Below are 20,326 nucleotides of genomic sequence, written 5' to 3' on the forward strand. Positions count from 1 at the left end.
TGTTCATAAACCGAGGTTCCACTGTAATTATATTTTCCTAACTCTTTACTTCCTCAATTTTTATATCTTAATATTTTCTCTGCATCACAAATGTTATAATAGTCCTGCTAATGTTTCTATATAATTACAATGGGTTTTAAGGTATTCTATAAATTTTATCCAGTCTTTATTTTAAAAAAAATTATCATCTTGATGTCTGATCCTGACAGTCAACTTTGCCATTTTGACATAATCCATCATTTTTTAAATCTAATCTTCCTTTGTTGGTGTTTTCTGCTCTTTCCACATCTGGGGCAGTAGCATTCTTGCAGCTGTTGTCGCATACATAAAAAGTATTTTGATGTTTCTTGGTATTTCACCTCCTGTTGTACCTAATAAGAAAGCTTCTGTTTTTTTTCATAAAAGTTGATAAAAGTTTTTCCCCCAATTCATTATATATCATTTCCTAGAAGCCCTTTACCACTTTGCATGACCACCACATATGTAAAAATATTCCCTCTTTTCCCTTCCCTTGCATTTCCAACATACATTTGATACACTTTTATACATTTTTTCCAACTTCAGAGGGGTCAAGTACCATTGATACATCATTTTCATATAATTTCTCTTTAGTGCGCAACATGCCCCCTGTGAAGCAATCTTGATGGTTAAACTACTCTGAGAATTGACATCACCCCTCCATCCTTGTGCTGTTGTTTGCAAAGGTCACTTTCCCCACTTTCAGCTAGGAGAGTGTTTAGTTGTTGCAGAGCTTGAATGTGGTCTAAACCACTGAGCCTCTTCGGCTTGCCAATCAGAAAGTTGGCAGTTCTAATCCCTGCAACAGAGTGAGCTCCCGTTGCTCTGTGCTAGCTCCTGCCAACCTAGCAATTTGAAAGCAAGACAGTGCATGTAGATAAATAGGCGCCACTGTGGCAGGAAGGTAAACGGCGTTTCCATGCGCTCTGGCACTCGTCACGGTCCTCTGTGCACCAGTAGTGGTTTAGTCATGCTGGCCACATGACCTGGAAAGCTGTCTGTGGACAAGCGCCAGCTCCCTTGGCCTGAAAACGAGATGAGCACTGCAACCCCATAGTTGCCTTTGACAGGATTTAACCATCCAGAGGTCCTTTACCTTTATCTTTCTTTACACACAAATAATGTTGCTACATTGGTAAAGAAATATCACTTATAGCACACACAAAGCTACTAGGAAAAGAATTGCTCTGGTGATGGTGCAGCTGCCCCCACCCCCAATTCAGGGAAGTACAGATTCAGAACAATGGGTAACGTCACCCAAATGTATTTGGTTTTTCCAGGGGACTTGTGGAGTATGTAATCAGAAGATGTGGGGATCAGGTTCTCAGATGTGAGAACACAAAACGCCCCTGGTCTTTAGTTCTCAAGAAGCAAATGCATGCAGTCTCAACACTGAACTATGTATGATGTTTGAATAACCTATAGTTCGTTTTACATTTAGTGTACATAATGTTTAAGCCTTCCCATAAGACACCTTGTTTGCTGCAGAAGCTGAACCAGTTAAACAAGACACACAAGACAAAGGATTTGCTTACTACACACAACAAACAATAACACTCCTTAAATGTGATTTCACCTTCCAAAGGCACAACGTTTAGCCCTTCTTGGAAGCGGTTCTACGTGGTTGTTAGACTACATTGTTAGACTACAACACCCATCATCAATGTCCAACAACATCTGGGTTTGGGCTAGCTGACAATTTAATAGGTCCCATATTCAGATTGTTAGGACCTTGGAAAATTGCTTCAAGTCCATCATCATCAACAGTGCAGTGCAGTAATTCTCCAAAAAGGCACTCAGAACAGGGAGAGAACTTTATGAAAGGGTCTGCCTGGACACTAATAAAAATAACAGAAAGAAAAGTGAAACTAAGCTGATGTAACTGCTTTCCCCCCACCTTAAATTTATATTGAGAGATTTCTGGATCTATTTTATTTTAAAGTTAAAACAAGAGCATCAGATTCAGTACAAGCCAGGATACTTCTTTAGTTAATTGTGCAGAAGGGAAAACTGTAAGATGTACAGATTCTCTTATTGCTATCCCAGTAGGATAAGAAAATTGCACATGATGACTTTACTGCAACTATTAATGACACAAGTACTTTGCCCCATATTTAATCTAGTGATTTAAAAGACATATTTGGATATGTTTCAGTGAAAGAGTTGCATCTCCCAGCCAAGGGTGAAGGAATTATACAGTGGTACCTCGGGTACCAGCGGGTGGCGCTGAGGTCTAAACCACTGAGCCTCTTGGGCTTGCCGATCAGAAGGTTGGCAGTTTGAATCCCTGCAACGGGGTGAGCTCCTGTTGTTCGGTCCCTGCTCCTGCCCACCTAGCAGTTTGAAAGCACGTCAAAGTGCAAGTAGATAAATAGGTACCGCTCTGGTGGGAAGGTAAATGGCATTCAGGCCCAGCTCTAGGTAAGGTCCCGGTGGCAGGGGGAACCGGGCTGGCAGGGGGGGGGCGCTCACAGCAAAGCCGCGTGGAAGCCGTGCTGCATGCTGTGAGGGCGGGGGCGCCGGAGCGATCTCCGTGCCTCAGCGCCAGGGCGCCTGACCTGCTTGAGACGGCCCTGATGGCATTTCCGTGCACTGCTCTGGTTTGCCAGAATCGGCTTAGTCATGCTGGCCACATGACCCGGAAGCTGTCTGTGGACAAACACCGGCTCCCTCGGCCTATAGACTGAGATGAGCGCCGCAACCCCAGAGTCATCCGCCACTGGACCTAATGGTCAGGGGTAATTTTACCTTTACCTTTACCTCGGGTTACAGACACTTCAGGTTACAGATTCCGCTAACCCAGAAATAGTACTTCGGGTTAAGAACTTTGCTTCAGGATGAGAAGAGAAATCGCGCGGCGGCAGCGGGAGGCCCCATTAGCTAAAGTGGTACCTCAGGTTAAGAACAGTTTCATGTTGAGAACGGACCTCCAGAATGAATTAAGTTCTTAACTCAAGTTTCCACTGTACACTGATGTTCCTTAAAGGTAAAGGTAAAGGGACCCCTGACCATTAGGTCCAGTCACGGACGACTCTGGGGTTGCGGCGCTCATCTCGCGTTATTGGCCAAGGGAGCCAGCGTACAGCTTCCAGGTCATGTGGCCAGCATGACAAAGCCGTTTCTGGCGAACCAGAGCAGCACACGGAAACGCCGTTTACCTTCCCGCTGTTTATCTATTTATCTACTTGTACTTTGACATGCTTTCGAACTGCTAGGTTGGCAGGAGCAGGGACCGAACAACAGGAGCTCACTCCGTTGTGGGGATTTGAACCGCCAACCTTCTGATCGGCAAGCCCTAGGCTCTGTGGTTTAACCCACAGCGCCACCCGTGTCCCAACACTGATGTTCCTTAGTGCACTGAAAATCTAGAGGTCTGTTTCTAGGCATGTTTTCCTACTCTCTTGATAAGGAATTTGTTTGAACCACACACAGCATTCTGATCTTGGGTAATCTATGGGTCACTGTGTTTCTGCCAGTATGTGGACTCTATCTGCCAGATGACCATTTATAACAGGATGGAAGATTAGAGAGTCAAGAGAGCCCTTGGGCTTTTAAGTGGGTCGTCATTCAGCTCACTCCAACCTCCGATTAATATCTTGAACATGTGAACAAATCAAAGGTTAAAGTTAATTCAGGGACTGTTTTCATTCCTGAAGCAATTGACAGTCTATATAAACAGAAACAAATCCCACAATCCAAGCAATTGTAACTCTGGGGTAGAAGCATCTGAAATGGCAAACACTGTCACTGATATAGTGGAGGTGCTTTTTCCCTTTCCTGACACAGGTCAAGTAAACTTTAAAAACAAAAACAAAACAAAAACACCTCATAGTTCTCCATCCAACACAACACTTCCAACAGCCTGTTAATCGTTTGCTGCAAAAAGAAATTAGTTTGCTGGAGAAAGCTGTGACTGGCCATATACTGAACAGTAATCATTCCAATAAGTAGCAAGGATACATGGAATTTTTTTGCTGCATGTTCCACTTGTTGTCCCCCCCCCCTTCAATAATTTTATTTATTTATTATTTATTTATACATACATACATACATACATACATACATACATACATACATACCCTGCCCATCTGGCTGGGTTTACCCAGCCACTCTGTGCGGCTTCCAACAAAATATTAAAATAAAACATTCTATTAAACATTTAGCACATCCCTTCTTCCATCTTTCACTTTTTGCTATGTTGCACAAGTTCATCTCCTGGCTTTCTTGTTCCTTGAGCTGTGTTATGTCTGTAACATTATGTTCCAGTACAACTAAGGAGCAGCAAAACACTGAGCAGAACAGTTAAAGCAATTCTCAATCAAAACAGGTGGCTATCAGATGAGTTCTCACAAAGAGGCAGAAGGAATAGCATCTTTGTAGCATCTCTAAGCTTTCCTCATCAAAATATTGCAGCAGCTGCCTGTGTTTGTGATATATGAAGCTTGCAAACGGCTGGTTTTCATAAGTCAACACACTTGCAATATTTAATAATTATAATGAGGTTTGTTTGTTTGTTTGTTTTTTTTAAAAAAACTATTCTCTTTTTTCACATAAGTGGATGGAATTTGCAGGCAAATTAGTCCCTCCAGAGAGGATTTAAGCAGATTCATCTGGGGGTGTGTGTGTGTTATTCTGGAAAGCTCAATTTTATTTGTTTGTAAAAGAATAAAAGAAAATGTCTCTAACTTTTTTAATTTTCAGAAGGAACTGGCAGGAAAAGCAAGCTGTTGGAAAGCCGGGCCCCTCAGTGAAAAATCTTCCATAGTTCAGGTCCGTGGGCTATAGTGCTAGGCAATTTTATCTTCATTATATAAAAACACCTGGTAAAGTCACAGGTTCCCCCCCCCTCACCTCTTGCTTTTTCCTGGAACTCCATGCCATGGAGAGGAAAAGAGAGTTTTAAAAATTGTTAAGAAAAAGAACGGTTGAGCATAGGAAGCTACATTATACTGAGCCTGACCACTGATTCATCTATCTCAGTACTGTCTACACAGACTGGCAGCAGCTCTCCAGGGTTCCAAGCAAAATATACATACATCTAGAGCAGGCATCCCCAAACTGCGGCCCTCCAGATGTTTTGGCCTACAACTCCCATGATCCCTCGCTAACAGGACCAGTGGTCGAGGAAGATGGGAATTGTAGTCCAAAACATCTGGAGGGCTGAAGTTTGGGGATGCCTGATCTAGAGGATTAGTTTGGTAAGAATCAAATACCCACTTCCACAGTTAACACTAAATACGTTACTTCTGGTAAATGAGCCACCATAGCTGTTTAGAGGGCCGTAAAAATTTGTGTCCCGGGGTTTTTAGACTCATCTACCCATCTGAAAGGGACACGGGTGGCGCTGTGGGTTAAACCACTGAGCCTAGGGCTTGCCGATCAGAAGGTCGGCGGTTCGAATCCCCGCGATGGGGTGAGCGCCCATTGGTCGGTCGCAGCTCCTGCCCACCTAGCAGTTCGAAAGCACGTCAAAGTGCAAGTAGATAAATAGGTACCACTACAGTGGGAAGGTAAACGGCGTTTCTGTGCGCTGCTCTGGTTCGCCAGAAGCAGCTTTGTCATGCTGGCCACATGACATGGAAGCTGTACGCCGGCTCCCTTGGCCAATAACGCGAGATGAGCGCCGCAACCCCAGAGTCGGTCACGACTGGACCTAATGGTCAGGGGTCCCTTTACCTTTACTTTTAATGAACATCAGTGTACAGTACCTTTTACCCATCTAAAACCAAAGGGGCACCTTGGTGGCAAGATGTGAAATATACTGGCATTGTTTTCAACTCTCCTTCCCCACTAAATAGCAGAGCCGACCTTGTTCTTGGTTCACAATTCCACTTTGCACATGTGAGGGCTCACAATCCACTCCAAATAGAAAAGTCAGGGCCTAGAACCATTCTCCCTGGTATTACGCCAAATGTATGTGAAATAGCTGCCCTATCTCTTCTCAAAGACAGACGCATTGCTCATGTTTGGACATTATCTCACTAATGCCAGGGCAGCAGTTTACTGAATCTGGCAGCAACATGCTGTACCGTCCTGCCAAGGTGTCCTTAAGACTCCGTCTCAAGCTCATTGCTCACCTTCCCATAAGACAACCACAGCTGTACAATCACAACTTACCAGGCGATTGATTTTGAAAAGGAAGGAAGAAACATTAGCTAACTCCGATTTCTAGATAATTTGCTGTAGCAAGTCAGGACAAGCACTTGAAGTTTCTTGGGGGGGGGAGCTAGGGGGTGAAAGGCATATTTGGAGAGAGCCAGGCTAAACAAATGCAGGCTGTTCAGAACAGGACGTTTGCTGCCAGAAAGCCCGTCCCTGAGGCCTGGGGCACAACTTGAGGTGTTTTGGCTCACTTGCAATACATGCAAGCAAAAAGGTCTTGACTTTCAGGGTGTGTATCACTGCTCTGTCCAGCTGCTGAGCAGATTGTTCCTCAGGCACCGGGAGCAGATCCCGCAAGAGATTTATCTCAGGGCTCTTCCTAAAGGGATATACTGTCCAAATAAAACTTCCAGCCTGAGCCCTTACAGGAAATCTGCACATGCCCAGGTACATTAATCCCTGGTATTTGACAAAGCAACTTTGAACAGTTCTGCTCACAGACTTGTCATTATGACAGCAGAAGACTTAGAGAATCCCACTCTTTCTAGGCACAGAAAGCCTGCACTACGTGCTGATTTTTTAATGTTATCCTCACCAACTTGAATCTCCTAAGGATTTCTACAGGATATCATGAAATCATTGATAATGTCAACAGCAGTTTACGAAACCACTTTGTCTCAGATGTGTGGCAACATAGGAGCAAAATGGAAAAGTCTGCCACAGGAGCGGATGATAGTGTAGCTATTATAAGAACAATTAATTAATTAATCAATCAATTTGGTTTACCATAGGTCTTTATTAAGGGCCTCCAAAGGGACTCATAGCAAAAGACTTCTATACAGTATAGGTAAAAAAACATACAACTGTCAAACTTCAAACATAAATCAGGATTGTAGATAAGAGATAAAATTTACGCTAAGTGCCAAAAACTACTAAAACAAAGCACCACCCTTCCAAAATTCTTCCTTTCAGATTAAGAAAAATGCAATTTTAGAAGGATAGCCATGCTGCAGTTCTTTTACATGGTTTCAGAAAGTGTGCGTTGGGTAGATTTGCCTTTAAATGGAAACTGAATCAAATTTCACCCTAATCACGATGCACATGATGAGTACAAAGCAGTTCAAGAGAATAATAAACAAATCCACATGGGCACCTAAAGGCCTTTCTTCTCAGTGTCTGCCTACAACCCACATGGGCAGCATGTTTCCTATTTGTGGCTTGGATCCTGCCTGTCCACATTCAATCAAGGTCAAATCTTCTGTAGGGACCGCAATTAATGCTTGTTCCAACCAGAAACATGTGTCTTTCTAATCCTAAATCTCAACCAAGCAATTTGAGTGGTTTGACAGTACCATAAAGATTAGGGAACGTAAGTATTAATAGCGGCGATCCCCAAGAACCAGGATGGTTTCAAAACAGTCCCATCTTTCCAAATTATGTTTGATCTTTGCAATTGCTCTGCTCCAGCTTAAGTTAAACAATGTTGATAGGTCTCATTTCAGCTTCATGCCTCTGCATCTAATGAAGTTGTCTGAGGAGTTAAAGCCCAGTTTGCTACAGGCTCCAGAATGAGCTTCAGCTGAAAGATTTATTACTGACCATTCTGACTTTTCCTGACCCAGCTATTGGGCTGTAGCAATCCATTACATGGTAAAGATTAAGTTAAGGAGAGTAAGGGCTACTCTAATGACAGCCTTGCACCATCTGCAAACAAAGATAGGTTAGCTTGGCTTTGACCTACCCTAATTCCCCTAAAGTTTATTGTTTCTGAAAGAAATAGTTAAGGCAAAATAATGATCTAGGCCTGTTTGGTGTAGGAGTCTGTGCAGTGGTCTTGCACCTGGGAGACAAGGGTTCAAATCCCCACTTGGCCACACTGCTTGGACCACTCGCTGTCTCTCGACCTAACCTAACTCACAGGGTTGTTAGGAGGGAAAGCGAAGGAGGAGGAAAGCGGGGTATATAAAAGTAATAGTAAATAAATTAAAAGAACAGAGACGACAGTGGACAATCACGTCTTGCCCACCTGGTCAGTGTAATTGTTCAGCTTACTTATGAGCTGACCAATGCCTTTTTTGTAGGAGTTCAATGTCCTTAAATTTGTACAGTTTCTAAATTGTGTGCACACAGAAGATTGTGATTGTCTTAGCCCCCTCCTCTGTTTATAGTTTAAAAAGTAGCTGGGGAGGGAGTCCAGCTTTGGGGGAAAGCTCCCCCTTCTGCCTGTGTCATTTCCTCAGTAAAGATACCTGTCTGTTTTCCATCACGGGACAGATACCAGCTTGGGAGAGCAATTTAGATCTGAGAAACAGGGTTGTGCTGGAGGGGAAAGGGTTAAACCTTCTCCCTGTCTCATGGCCCCAAGCTGATTTAGTCTTCCTTCCTCCACCTGCTTTTAACTGGGGGGGGGGAGGACATACAGGAAATTAGGAGCAAATGTAACTTGAAACACTGGGGGGGGGAGACTGAGCTGACTGCATTTTAAGCCCCTAATGCAGGCATCCCCAAACTTCGGCTCTCCAGATGTTTTAGACTACAATTCCCATCATCCCTGACCATTGGCCCTCTTAGCTACTTAGCTAGGGATCATGGGAGTTGTAGGCCAAAATATCTGGAGGGCCGCAGTTTGGGGATGCTTGCCCTAATGCGTACATACCCCAAGTTCTCTTCCTCTAAATGTCAAAGCAACTTTTAAGATCTCAAGAGAAACCGCTTACCTGTGAAGGAAGGCGATCTTTGCCTACTCTTTGATTAATTCCTCTAAAATAATTCATCTGTTCTAACCTTCCTTGGGTACTATAAGATTTAGTAAGTGGTGTTTAGAACGGGCATTGAAGCATCATTCACCTTCCCTGCTTCTCTTGCTTGATGATGGATAAGCCTGTCTCTTCCTCTCTCTTATGCTTCTAATTTTGTACTGCTAAGGAACACTTGGATCTTGAAATGCAGGTGGCCAGTGGAGCTCATTTTTGGTACACACATGACTGGCAGTGAGAGCTGGGTGCATTGCCACAACGTGTAGTTCAGGCTTAAGTGTGAGAGTGGCTCAGTGGTGAAGGAACAAAAGGCAATCTGTGCGTCCTCAGAGATTCTCTTGCTTGGTAAAGATTCCCTGCCACCCTCGCAGTCCTTTTGTTTGCTAGATTTTAATCTCCCTGGGGGGTTATCAAGTTATTGTGATAGTTAAGTATTGATAATTAAAACAAAATAAAAAAAATCCTTCCAGTAGCACCTTAGAGACCAACTAGGTTTGTCATAGGTATGAGCTTTTGTGTGCATGCACACTTGACAAACCTAGTTGGTCTCTAAGGTGCTACTGGAAGGATTTTTTTATTTTGTTTTGACTGCGTCAGACCAACACGGCTACCTACCTGTAACTATTGATAATTAGTTGACTATTCGTTATCAGCTGATTATTTGAGGAAGATGGCATTTTTATTGCAGTCCTAGTTGTCTGTTGCTGTTTGCTTGTGTCAGTGGATTGAAGAAAGTGCCCGGAAGATAAATATTCAAGTCTCCCCCCCCCCTTTAAGTGGGTGTAGCTGGTGTTCAAATGAGCCTGGAGGAGGTGGGGCCAGCCAAGATCAACAATACCTGTGAAAGGCATATATTCTCTCCCTCCGCCGGTTTGTGCAATTTGTGGTCGAAGACCTTGAGAGTTTGGCCACACACGTCTCTCCCTAGGAAGTTCTCTCGGGCTGCTGCTGCAGCACTTCGGGGCTTGGGAGGCGCATCTTCCTGTGGTCAACAGGCAGGTGCAGAGAAGCCCAGAGGATCAGGATCGCCCCCTTTGCGAGGAGCCGTAGCCTCGCCTCCCCAGCCACAAGCGCCGCGACGATGCCGCTGAGACGCGCCTTTTCCTCCGGCGCTGCGCTTTTCCTCCTGACGGTAGGGGTGGAGAGGGGTCATGGGTGGCGTGGTGGGGATTTGGCTGGCGAAGGGGAGATCGGAGTAGGAGCCTCCGGAGGCCCCACGCTTTGCCTCGTTCAGCCCAAGGAGGAGATCATGCAGCAGCGTCCGACTCCTGGGATTCAAAGATCCCCGTCTCCTTGGAAATCGCCAGGTATCATCACCTGCTTCTTAAAAATAATCTTTCTCCCTAGTGCGTCGGGGGCGCACGGTACTGAACTCCGGGACGCGCTCTGCCCCTGTGCCACATGCATACAAACGTATATACAATTTTATTTCCCCAGACCTTTTCTAGTGCTTTCAAGCTCTTTTGGACTGCTGTTGGTCCCCATGGCATATCCAAATTAAGTTAATTTGCTCATTTATTCGTCTATTTTAAATATATACTCTTATAAAACTGCAGGCCATTACAATAATCCTGCCAATGTTCTTATCTGTTTAGTTTGTAAATATTCAACAAACCATTTCCATTCTTTTATAAAAAGTTTGTTATCTTGATTTCTTATTTTTCCAGTAAGTTTTGCCATTTCTGCATATTCCATAAGTTTTTGTATCCATTTTTCTTTTGCTGGGACTACTACTACTTTCCATTTTTGAGCAAGTAACATTCTTGCCACTGTAGATGCATACATGAATACATTTCAATACGGTTTGGGTAGTTCTAGCCCTATAATTCCCAAAAGGAAAGTTTTTGGGTTTGTTTGCTTTTTAAAAACGTTATTTTAAAAATCTTTTTCAATTCATTATATATCATTTCCCAGTAAGCTTTATTTAACCTTTTGTTGTTGTTTAGTCGTTTAGTCGTGTCCGACTCTTCATGACCCCATGGACCATAGCACGCCAGGCACTCCTGTCTTGCACTGCCTCCCGCAGTTTGGTCAAACTCATGTTCGTAGCTTCGAGAACACTGTCCAACCATCTCGTCCTCTGTCGTCCCCTTCTCCTAGTGCCCTCAATCTTTCCCAACATCAGGGTCTTTTCCAGGGAGTCTTCTCTTCTCATGAGGTGGCCAAAGTATTGATGGATCAATGCCTTGTCATGGCGAAGGGGCTTGAATAACTCGGAAGCTATGAGCTATGCCATGCAGGGCCACCCAAGACGGACAGGTCATAGTGGAGAGTTTTGACTAAACGTGATCCACCTGGAGAAGGAACTGGCAAGCCACTCCAGTATCCCTGCCAAGAAAACTCCATGGACAAAGACAACAGGCATATATTTAACCTTACTACTGGTTAATATCATCAGTTGTTTTTCCTTTAGATAAGTGCAATTCAAGTTCTCTCCAGGTCTGATAGTTTCCTAAACAGTCAGTATTCCTTTTATGTGAAGACAAAATTGTTCCAATATCCTTCTAGTGTTTTGAACCTGTTCTCCCCCCTTGTTGAATGAATGGGAAAAAATAGATCCCTTTTAAAAAGACATCTAAATTGTTCCAAATTGCAAGTTGAATTGGAAAGATACCAAGTGAGTCTAAAACATAGCGGCTGCTTCCTAAAGCTACAAATCTAGATAAAAGTCAAATCTTTTTGCCTTGTGCGCATTCTACCATCCCATTGCCCCAAGTACTAAAGCTTAGTACATTGTCTAAATGTTACAACAAGAATAATGTTGGTTGTTTTTATTTTTATTATGTATTTTGTGGTTTTACATCTTGCTCTTCTGTGACCTGCCCTGAGACCCCCGGGTATAGAGCAGTATATAAATGAAATAAATAAATCTAGGCACACATGCTGGTGAATGTGTCCTCCTGAACTCAATGGGGCTTGCTACTGTCCACAGGATTGCACAGTAACAGACCCTTCTTTGGGACCAAGAACTTTTAAGGTATTGGAAAGCAAAGTAGCCAACAAGCTAAAAGCAATTCTGCATTCTTTTGTGGGGTAGGACCGATCCTCGCAGGGTTCCGTCATGCTGTTGTTTGCTCTGCTTCCAGCTTGGCACCAGGCATTATGAAAACTTAAATTCCTGAGGTTTCCAGTGGCGTAACAGCATCGAGATTCTGTAAAATAAACTATTCCTTTAAAAATGTCATGCGAGAAGGAGATTGTACAACTTTGCAGTGCAACATGTTCCACTGTCTTATGAGAATGGATTCCCCTCCCCACTGTGGTGTACAGTTCAGTCTTACGCTGCTAGAACCTAATGAATTGCCTTTATTTTAGCTGGCTGCCCATTTTTCTTCTTCTTTCTCTTCTTCTGATATTTTTTAAGCTTCAAATGGAGAAGATATTAGTTTATCCCTCACTCCCTCCAGAGAGATCAGGACTGCATGCATAGTTCCCCTCAAATTCACAACAGGTCTTCAAGATAGGTTGGGCTAAGTTGGAGATAGCAAGGATTCGAAGGAGAAATCAACCAGTTTGTTTCACAGCTGAGCAAAAATGTGAATATAGGACTTCCTGACCCAAGTCTGATATTTCGTCTACAGTTATTTGCAGCCCAAAGTGGACTGGCTAGAATAGAGTCAACCAGGTGGATTTCAATCTCTCTTCCAACCTGACATTATTTCAGTTTGAATGAACTCTATTTTCTAGCTGCCATGTAAAGGTAGGTATGTGAAGGCAGATGACTTCAAGGATTTGTTTTTGTTTTTTCATAAATGTTTGGATTGATGAACTGAAAACATCCCTTGGCTACGGTTCCTAAAGATGGTTGGGTTTATATTCCTCCTTAGCCACAAACTTGGTAGCTGACCTTAAGCAAGCCACTGACTGCATTCAGACATTGTGCTGAACTTTGGTTTGGTGTGTCCTGTTTGGAACATTAGGTGAAAGAAGCATGCGTATATTTATCATGCTAGGCATTAGTTTTCATTTCTGATGTCTAATCACTGAGAAACATTAAAGACTCTCTGCATATTTCAGTCATTCCCAGGAACACCTGTATCAAAACCTCCCTGGCTACCTCTTTTCTAAGCTGAAAATATCCTGTGTTTTGCTTATCTTATCAGTTTGTTAGGGAAGTAATCATCTCAGTCTTCCAAGAACTGCTGCACTAGTATATCATAGTATTTGCATATGTTTGTTCATAGCATTTGCATATGTTTGCTCAAGTATTGTCTCATCTGCCTTCTCCAAGGACTACAACTTGCAGCATCAGTAGCCAGCAGAAACATCTGGGAGGGTTACTGGGTTGGGCAAGGCTGGGTTAGAACATCCTTGGATTGTAGAATCTGAACAAGAGAAAAGTGGGGGTTTTTTTTAGCCTGAAGGTACATTGTGTCTGGAACTGCTACATTTGCTGGTACATTGGGATAAAATTACAGATGTTGGTTAATGAAACCAAAATTTGATTGAGTCCAGACTTCAGGAGTCAGTTGAGTATTTCAATTACTTATATGTGCTGGTTGTGATCCAGCCAAAGTTGAGCACTTTACCTTCCTGCTGAAATCATAGGCCTACTTACCATGGTCTGAATTGTACCCATTTTTACGACAGTGGAAAAACATTGTTGGTACTGAATTTGCTTATGCATCAATATCTAGGAATAATACTTTTTATATTGCTGTTCGATATGCAGTTATCCGGGTAGTTTACGGCTGTTAAAAATAACTTAAGAATGGACCAAAATACTAGCAAAATTGTAAAGGTGCAGGGTAAAAGTAGTAGTAAATATTCATTATTCAAATTCCTGCACGTGGCAAAAGTCTGGGGAAATAAAAAGGTTTTCATATGGTGCTGAAAAGTGATTAAGGGTGGCAATCCTATACCCACTTACATGGAAGCAAGTCCCATCAAATTCAGTAGGGTTTACTTCTGGATACCATGTATAGGATTATTCTGTGAAGTACGTAGGTGGCAGGTGAGCCTATCTGGGGTGAGACTTCTGTAAGTGGGGTTTCACAAAAGAGCAGGCCTTCTCCCTGTTGGCCACTTGACTCAATAGCAGGGAAATACAAGCAGCTCCAGCTCGGAATACTGTCTCAGTGCCCAGGAAAGTTGGTGTGGAATTAGACCATTTATTCAGGTCCCAAGCTGTGTAGGGCTTTAAAAGTAAATCCCAGCACTCGGAAGCACTCCAGCTCCTTAAGCACAGGTAAGATATACAGTAATCCGATGCATGGCCCCAGTTAGTTGCTTGTGCTTGCATTCCTTACTAACCTTTTGCAATCTGGTGCCCTTCAGATGTTCTCGGACTACAATTCCCATCAGTCACAGCCAACATGTTGGGAGTTGTAGCCCAAAACATCTGGAGGGCACCAGGTCAGGGAAGGCTGTTCTATATTAAATGCATTTTCTGGACAGTCCTTAAACAGGGAAGTCATAGAGGAAGCCTTATTGAGTAATGATCTGTTGAGTAGAGCAGCCCAGAGAAATTTGACGCAGACGCCTTGGAGATCAACCTTGATATAACAGGTTCAGCAACGTTACTGTACTTGGCCAGATACAGTTGATTGCAAATGACAGTTACGTTATAGTTGGGTATAATCCTTGGGAAAACAGCTACAGTTCTGAGTAAGTTTGTTGCATCAAGGCGGATGACACAGAACAGGAAAAGCTGGTGACCTCTACAGAGTTGACTCGTTTTTTTGTTCAGTTTTTCAGGTGAACGGAAGGGCAACATTTGGCATAAATGTTCAGGGCCGGGGTGAATAAAATAGGTTGATGCTTGTTGGCATTTATTGCCAGGTTGAGGAACATGGGAAGACACTGCCAGGGTGGGGAAAGAGATTATAGCATTATAAGCACCCTTGAATTTTGAAGCCTCTGTGGCCACAACAGCCTCAATCACCCAGTGAAAACATCGCATTCCTAACAAAGCCAGATATTTAAATGAAAAATGCATACATTACAGATGTCAAATTTGCCTGGCTTTTCAGGGTGTAATACTGTGCGTAGCATGACTTTGCCAAAGCAGCACCCTTCTTACTCTTGCCCTTTTTTCCATCTGTTAAGGTTCTTGCCATCAACAGCTTCTACCATGCCCTGGGAGATGATGGCAGTCTAAGGAAGACCATTCACAAGAGAAGCAGCCAGGTGGGGACTCGGTTAAGTTCTCCAGAAGATAACATTAGCCTACTTTAAAAACCAGATAGACATTATCTGCAATTTTTTTTTACAATGGCTTGTGTGTCTGCTGATGGGGGAGGATAATTGAATCGGCATCTATATTTTGATGAGTCTGGACAGATTTTAGATTGAGTCCTTAAGAAGTTATGTATGTACATATTCATCTAGTTATGGCATGTGTATGAAAGTCCCACCACAGGTCAATGGACAAAGGAGGAAACTTATCTTCTGTTACTGAACTCATCAGCGTGGGGCTGAAGGATATATCTGGAACATTATTTTAAACTCCCTATATTTTAATGTTTGTTTTGAAAAGAGGCACCTGCTACAGTGATACAGTGGTACCTCTGTTTAAGTACACAATTGGTTCCGGAAGTCTGTACTTAACCTGATGCATATTTAACCTGAAGCGAACTTTCCCATTGAAAGTAATGGAAAGTGGATTAATCCGTTCCAGATGGGTCCGCAGAGTACTTAAACTGAAAGTACTCAAACTGAAGCGTACTTAAACCAAGGTATGACTGTACACATAGGTGGCCGTAACAGAACACACTCTTTTCACTCCCAGGATCTGAAGCTGCTCGACAGTCTTCGTCCTTTGCGTCGCATCAAAAGGAGATGGGTTATTACCACCCTAGAACTTGAGGAGGAAGACAAAGGGCCGTTCCCAAAACGTGTCGGAGAGGTAAAACCCAATGTGTAACGTGTTGGAAAGCCCTGCATATTTATAGTCTAGTACTTTGTGTTTCTTGCTGTGTTCCCCAAGGGCAATTTGCGTCTGAGTCAAGCCTTCCAGAGTGCTCCCTGGAAGGACAGATCGTGAAGCTGAGGCTCCAATACTTTGGCCACCTCATGAGAAGAGAAGAATCCTTGGAAAAGACCCTGATGTTGGGAAAGATTGAGGGCACTAGGAGAAGGGGACGACAGAGGACGAGATGGTTGGACAGTGTTCTCGAAGCTACGAACATGAGTTTGACCAAACTGCGGGAGGCAGTGCAAGACAGGAGTGCCTGGCGTGCTATGGTCCATGGGGTCACGAAGAGTCGGACACGACTAAACGACTAAACAACAACAACAAGCCTTCAACAGCTTGTGCCGTGATATGTTTGCTCATGTGTTGCAGGAAGAACAGCCAAGAACATTGTGTGTGCACCTTAAAGTGTGTGCATGTTGGGAGTTTCTTCTGCCTGAGGGCCATATTTGCCCTTTGTCAACCCTTCGGGGGCCACTTGCAGGTCTAAAGTGGATATAGACACCTTCTCTGGCCACATCTGCACCCTACATTTAAAGCATTCTGATCCCATAGGATCACAGGAACTGTAGTTTAAGGGTGCTGAAAGCTGTTAGGAGACCCCTGTGCTCTGAGTTACAATTTCCAGAGTACCCTGCGAAGAGGAATTGAATGGTAAACCACTCAGGAAACTGTAGCCCAGTGAGGGGGAAGCCATGACTGCTACAGTACATGCAAGGTGCAGATGTGGCCACTCTCGGATGCACACCACATGCCCACAGAGGTTGCCAGATTCACAGCTTCCCCACCTCTGATCCTTGTAGATAAGCTGAGAAGATGGCTAGTACCCCCTCCCAAATCATTAGATCAGTCATCTGAAGAGTGGGGAGGAAGTGGCCCTCATCTCCTAGGCCAGGCAGAGAGGTTTAAGGTTTTCTGCCAAGGTCACAGTGTGGAAGAAAAGCATAATGCCTCTCCTGGATTCTTCATGTCTCCCCCCCCCCCCAATGCTGCTTTCCCCTGCCAGCCCCCAGGCAGAGCTGCAGTTTTTAAAATACTGAGTGCCTTAGAATTGCTTTTAAATAAATGGAAATAGGGTCAGGTGGTGGCGAATCACCACCTTGAAGATGACCAAGAGTATCTGCCCCCAGGGAAGAATGTCAGTTGGAGTTACTAGGAAGTCTCCAAACCAAGGAAGACTTGGTTTGGCAAGTCTCTAAGCCCTCACTTTCATGCTTGTCACATGGATGGCAGGCCCTATTGAGGCTCAATGCAGGAGGAAGCCACAATTGGAAATTTCAAGCCTGTGCACGTTTATAATCTTCTTTAAACATAAGTGTCACTGGCAATGTTTACTTATCTTCTGGGACAAAATTTTTGTCTCCTCCCCACAAAACACACACATACTCTCTGACACATTCTTTAAAATATATCTTAGGAGACAATTTTTAAAAAACACTTTAGAAAATTCAGAGTTGTAATGGAGCAAAGTAGCAGCATGTATATAATTGCATCTCTTAGACTGTGCCACTTTAAAATTGCACATACTGTACTCATTTTTTAAAAGTTTTTTTATTAAGTTTTCAAGTTATCTCAAAATATGCATTTTACACAATACTATATGTCCATTGCCTTCCCCCCTTCTCCTTCCCATGGTTCATTTCCCTTGTCTATCATTCCTGCATATTTTACTGTAACCATTTTAGTCAGTTCCCCAATTTAAATCATTCCAAATATTAATCACACTGTTGAATTTACCTTAATGCTGCCAGCGTCTTCAGCTGTGCACAATTGTTTTCCAAATACTCAGCAAAGATTTTCCACCCCTCTTTAAATAGATGCTCTTTTTGCTCTCTCTTTCATGTGTTAAACCTGCTGGTTCTGCAAATTCTATCATCTTAAGTTTCCCAGTCCCCCTTACTTGGGACCTCCCTCACTTTCCATCTTTGGGCTAACAAAACTCTAGCTGCCGTTGTTGCATACATAAATATATATATATATTTTAATTTGTAAGTTCTATGCCCAACTTCTATACTTTTGATTTCCCTGATTTCTCTTATAGTCTGAAGTAATATTTCCAACGTCAAAATAAACAACAGCAGAGATAAAGGGCAGCCTTGTCTATTCCCTTTTCTTATTTTGCATTTGTCTGAGAGATTATTATTGGTCATTATAATTGCACACTCACTTACAAGAAAAGGACTGACTGCTCTGTGTCACCAAACTGTGCCTCTTGGGATTTTTGTTGCTAAAAAAAGCCTTGAGGATTTCATTGCAATGGCATTGGCACCACTAAGACATCTGTGAGATGGCACAAGAATTAAGGCTGGGAAACTTTTCCTTAAGAATCATGCTGCTGCTGATAAATATTATTATTATTTATTATTAAATATTTTTTAAAAGGCGCACACACACACACAAAAACTACATTAGGGGTGGATCTACACACAGGAATTCCCCCCCCCCCCCCGTTATATTTTGTTGTTGTTTAGTCGTTTAGTCGTGTCCGACTCTTCGTGACCCCATGGACCAGAGCACGCCAGGCACTCCTGTCTTGCACTGCCTCCCGTAGTTTGGTCAAACTCATGTTCGTAGCTTTGAGAACACTGTCCAACCATCTTGTCCTCTGTCGTCCCCTTCTCCTAGTGCCCTCAATCTTTCCCAACATCAGGGTCTTTTCCAAGGATTCTTCTCTTCTCATGAGGTGGCCAAAGTATTGGAGCCTCAGCTTCACGATCTGTCCTTCCAGTGAGCACTCAGGGCTGATTTCCTTAAGAATGGATAGGTTTGATCTTCTTGCAGTCCATGGGACTCTCAAGAGTCTCCTCCAGCACCATAATTCAAAAGCATCCATTCTTCGGCGATCAGCCTTCTTCATGGTCCAGCTCTCACTTCCATACATCACTACTGGGAAAACCATAGCTTTAACTATACGGACCTTTGTCGGCAAGGTGATGTCTCTGCTTTTTAAGATGCTGTCTAGGTTTGTCATTGCTTTTCTCCCAAGAAGCAGGCGTCTTTTAATTTCGTCAGAAATTAAATTTCGTCAGAAATTAAATTTCGTCAGAAATTAAATTGTTATAACAAAAGAAGAAGAAAATGCTATGGGAAATCGCTTAGAAATTTTTTCTTGCTCTCTGGTGCCATGTGGTGTTGCATGTTTATAATGCATTCAAAAAGGTGTTTCTTGACTGTCACGGTGGCCGGAGTGGACTACTTCAGAGTAACGACGCCACGCAGCTCTGCATTTTATTCTTTTATTGGTGCTGCGTATTTACAGTGCTCAAGTCATTGCTATTTACACGGAGTGATGTGGTCAGTCGGTTTCAGAACCTCCTAATGGCTTTTGGCGCGTCTTTCTCCAACACAAAAGCTTTGGCAGACCCATCCTCTTGCCCCTCCTCTTCCTGCGTAATTCTGGAGTTGGGGGGATGGGTCTTCCCCCCTTGCTTGCCCCTTCCTGTCCCACCTGGGACCCTGGCTCCTCTACCTTGCCTGAGCCTCGGACACGACTTCCTGCTTCCCCACTGGAATCGGAACTCTCCCTGCTTTCCCCTTTGCTCGGGGACGGGCTTGAACTCAGGAGGGGAGGGACTTCGCGATATCCCCTGTCCCTCACATCCACCCCCCTCCCAAGCTCTCCTTCACCCCTCCCCAGGCCCCCCCCATGTGTCGGTGACGACTGGAAGCCTAAGAACTCAGTGCTCTCCGAGCCCGTTGGTGTGAATACCTCCCCCCAGTCCTGCGAGCCCCCCCCTTCCGCCTGGGCGGACGGGAATCCCAAAAAGTCCGTGGCGTCAGAGCTGGTGGGGGTAAAAACGTTCTGCCAATCTGCTCCTTCCTCTGACTGGGTGGATCTCGGTGACACCCATACCTCATCCTCTGGTTCCTCAAACTCCGCTTCCCAGCGCCATGGTGAGCTGCTCTCCCGTGCCTCCTCCTCCTCCCCCTCCCTTTCCATGTGCCAGGGCTTGGGTCTGTGGGGAAAGAGGGCGTGAAATTCTTCCACCAAGAATTCCTCCTGTATCTGAGTGGCTGGGACCCATTCATTCTGGGACGGTGGAGCATCCTCCCATGCCATGAGGTACTCCAGTCCCCCCACCCCCCACCTTGAATCCAGGATGGCCGTGGCCTCATTGAGTTGCTCCCTGCCTTCCCTCTCCCCCCCTCCCTCGGGGGTTTGTTCGCTGTCTCGGAGCCTGCTGCTTTCCCTGTACGGCGACAGCAGCGATCTATGAAACACTGGATGCACCCTCATGTCCTCTGGCAGTGCCAGCCTGTATGCCACCGGGTTGACCTGTTGCGTGACCGTGAAGGGGCCCAGCCTTTTGGGTGCCAGCTTTTTGCACCTCCCTCTGGTGGGAAGGCCCTCCGAGGACAACCACACCTTGTCCCCCACCCTGATGACCTCCCCTAGTCGCCTGTGGCGATCTGCCCCCTTTTTGTACGCTTCCTTGGCCCTCTCCAAGTGTTCTCTGAGCTGCTGGTGCACCGTCTCCAGTTCCTCTGCCCAATCCTCAGCCTGTGGGCCCTCCTCCTCCTCCTCCCCCTCCCTCTC

At 44.3% G+C, this 20,326-nt stretch overlaps 1 protein-coding gene across 1 annotated transcript in view; it reads left to right on the forward strand.

The window, feature by feature from the left end:
• The first annotated feature begins 9,759 nt into the window (after positions 1-9,759).
• The window catches only part of CDH26 (cadherin 26), a 31,455-nt gene continuing 20,888 nt past the window's right edge, over positions 9,760-20,326 (forward strand). The window contains exons 1-3 of the mRNA XM_088674702.1: positions 9,760-10,008; positions 14,925-15,005; positions 15,607-15,723. Of these exons, the coding sequence (XP_088530828.1) occupies positions 9,958-10,008; positions 14,925-15,005; positions 15,607-15,723 (249 nt within the window). The 5' untranslated portion in view covers positions 9,760-9,957. The remainder of the gene's footprint in view (positions 10,009-14,924; positions 15,006-15,606; positions 15,724-20,326) is intronic.

The sequence above is a fragment of the Zootoca vivipara genome, chromosome 7 (genome assembly GCF_965207765.1).
Source record: "Zootoca vivipara chromosome 7, rZooViv2.hap1.1, whole genome shotgun sequence".
In the NCBI taxonomy this organism is placed as follows: Eukaryota; Metazoa; Chordata; class Lepidosauria; order Squamata; family Lacertidae; genus Zootoca; species Zootoca vivipara.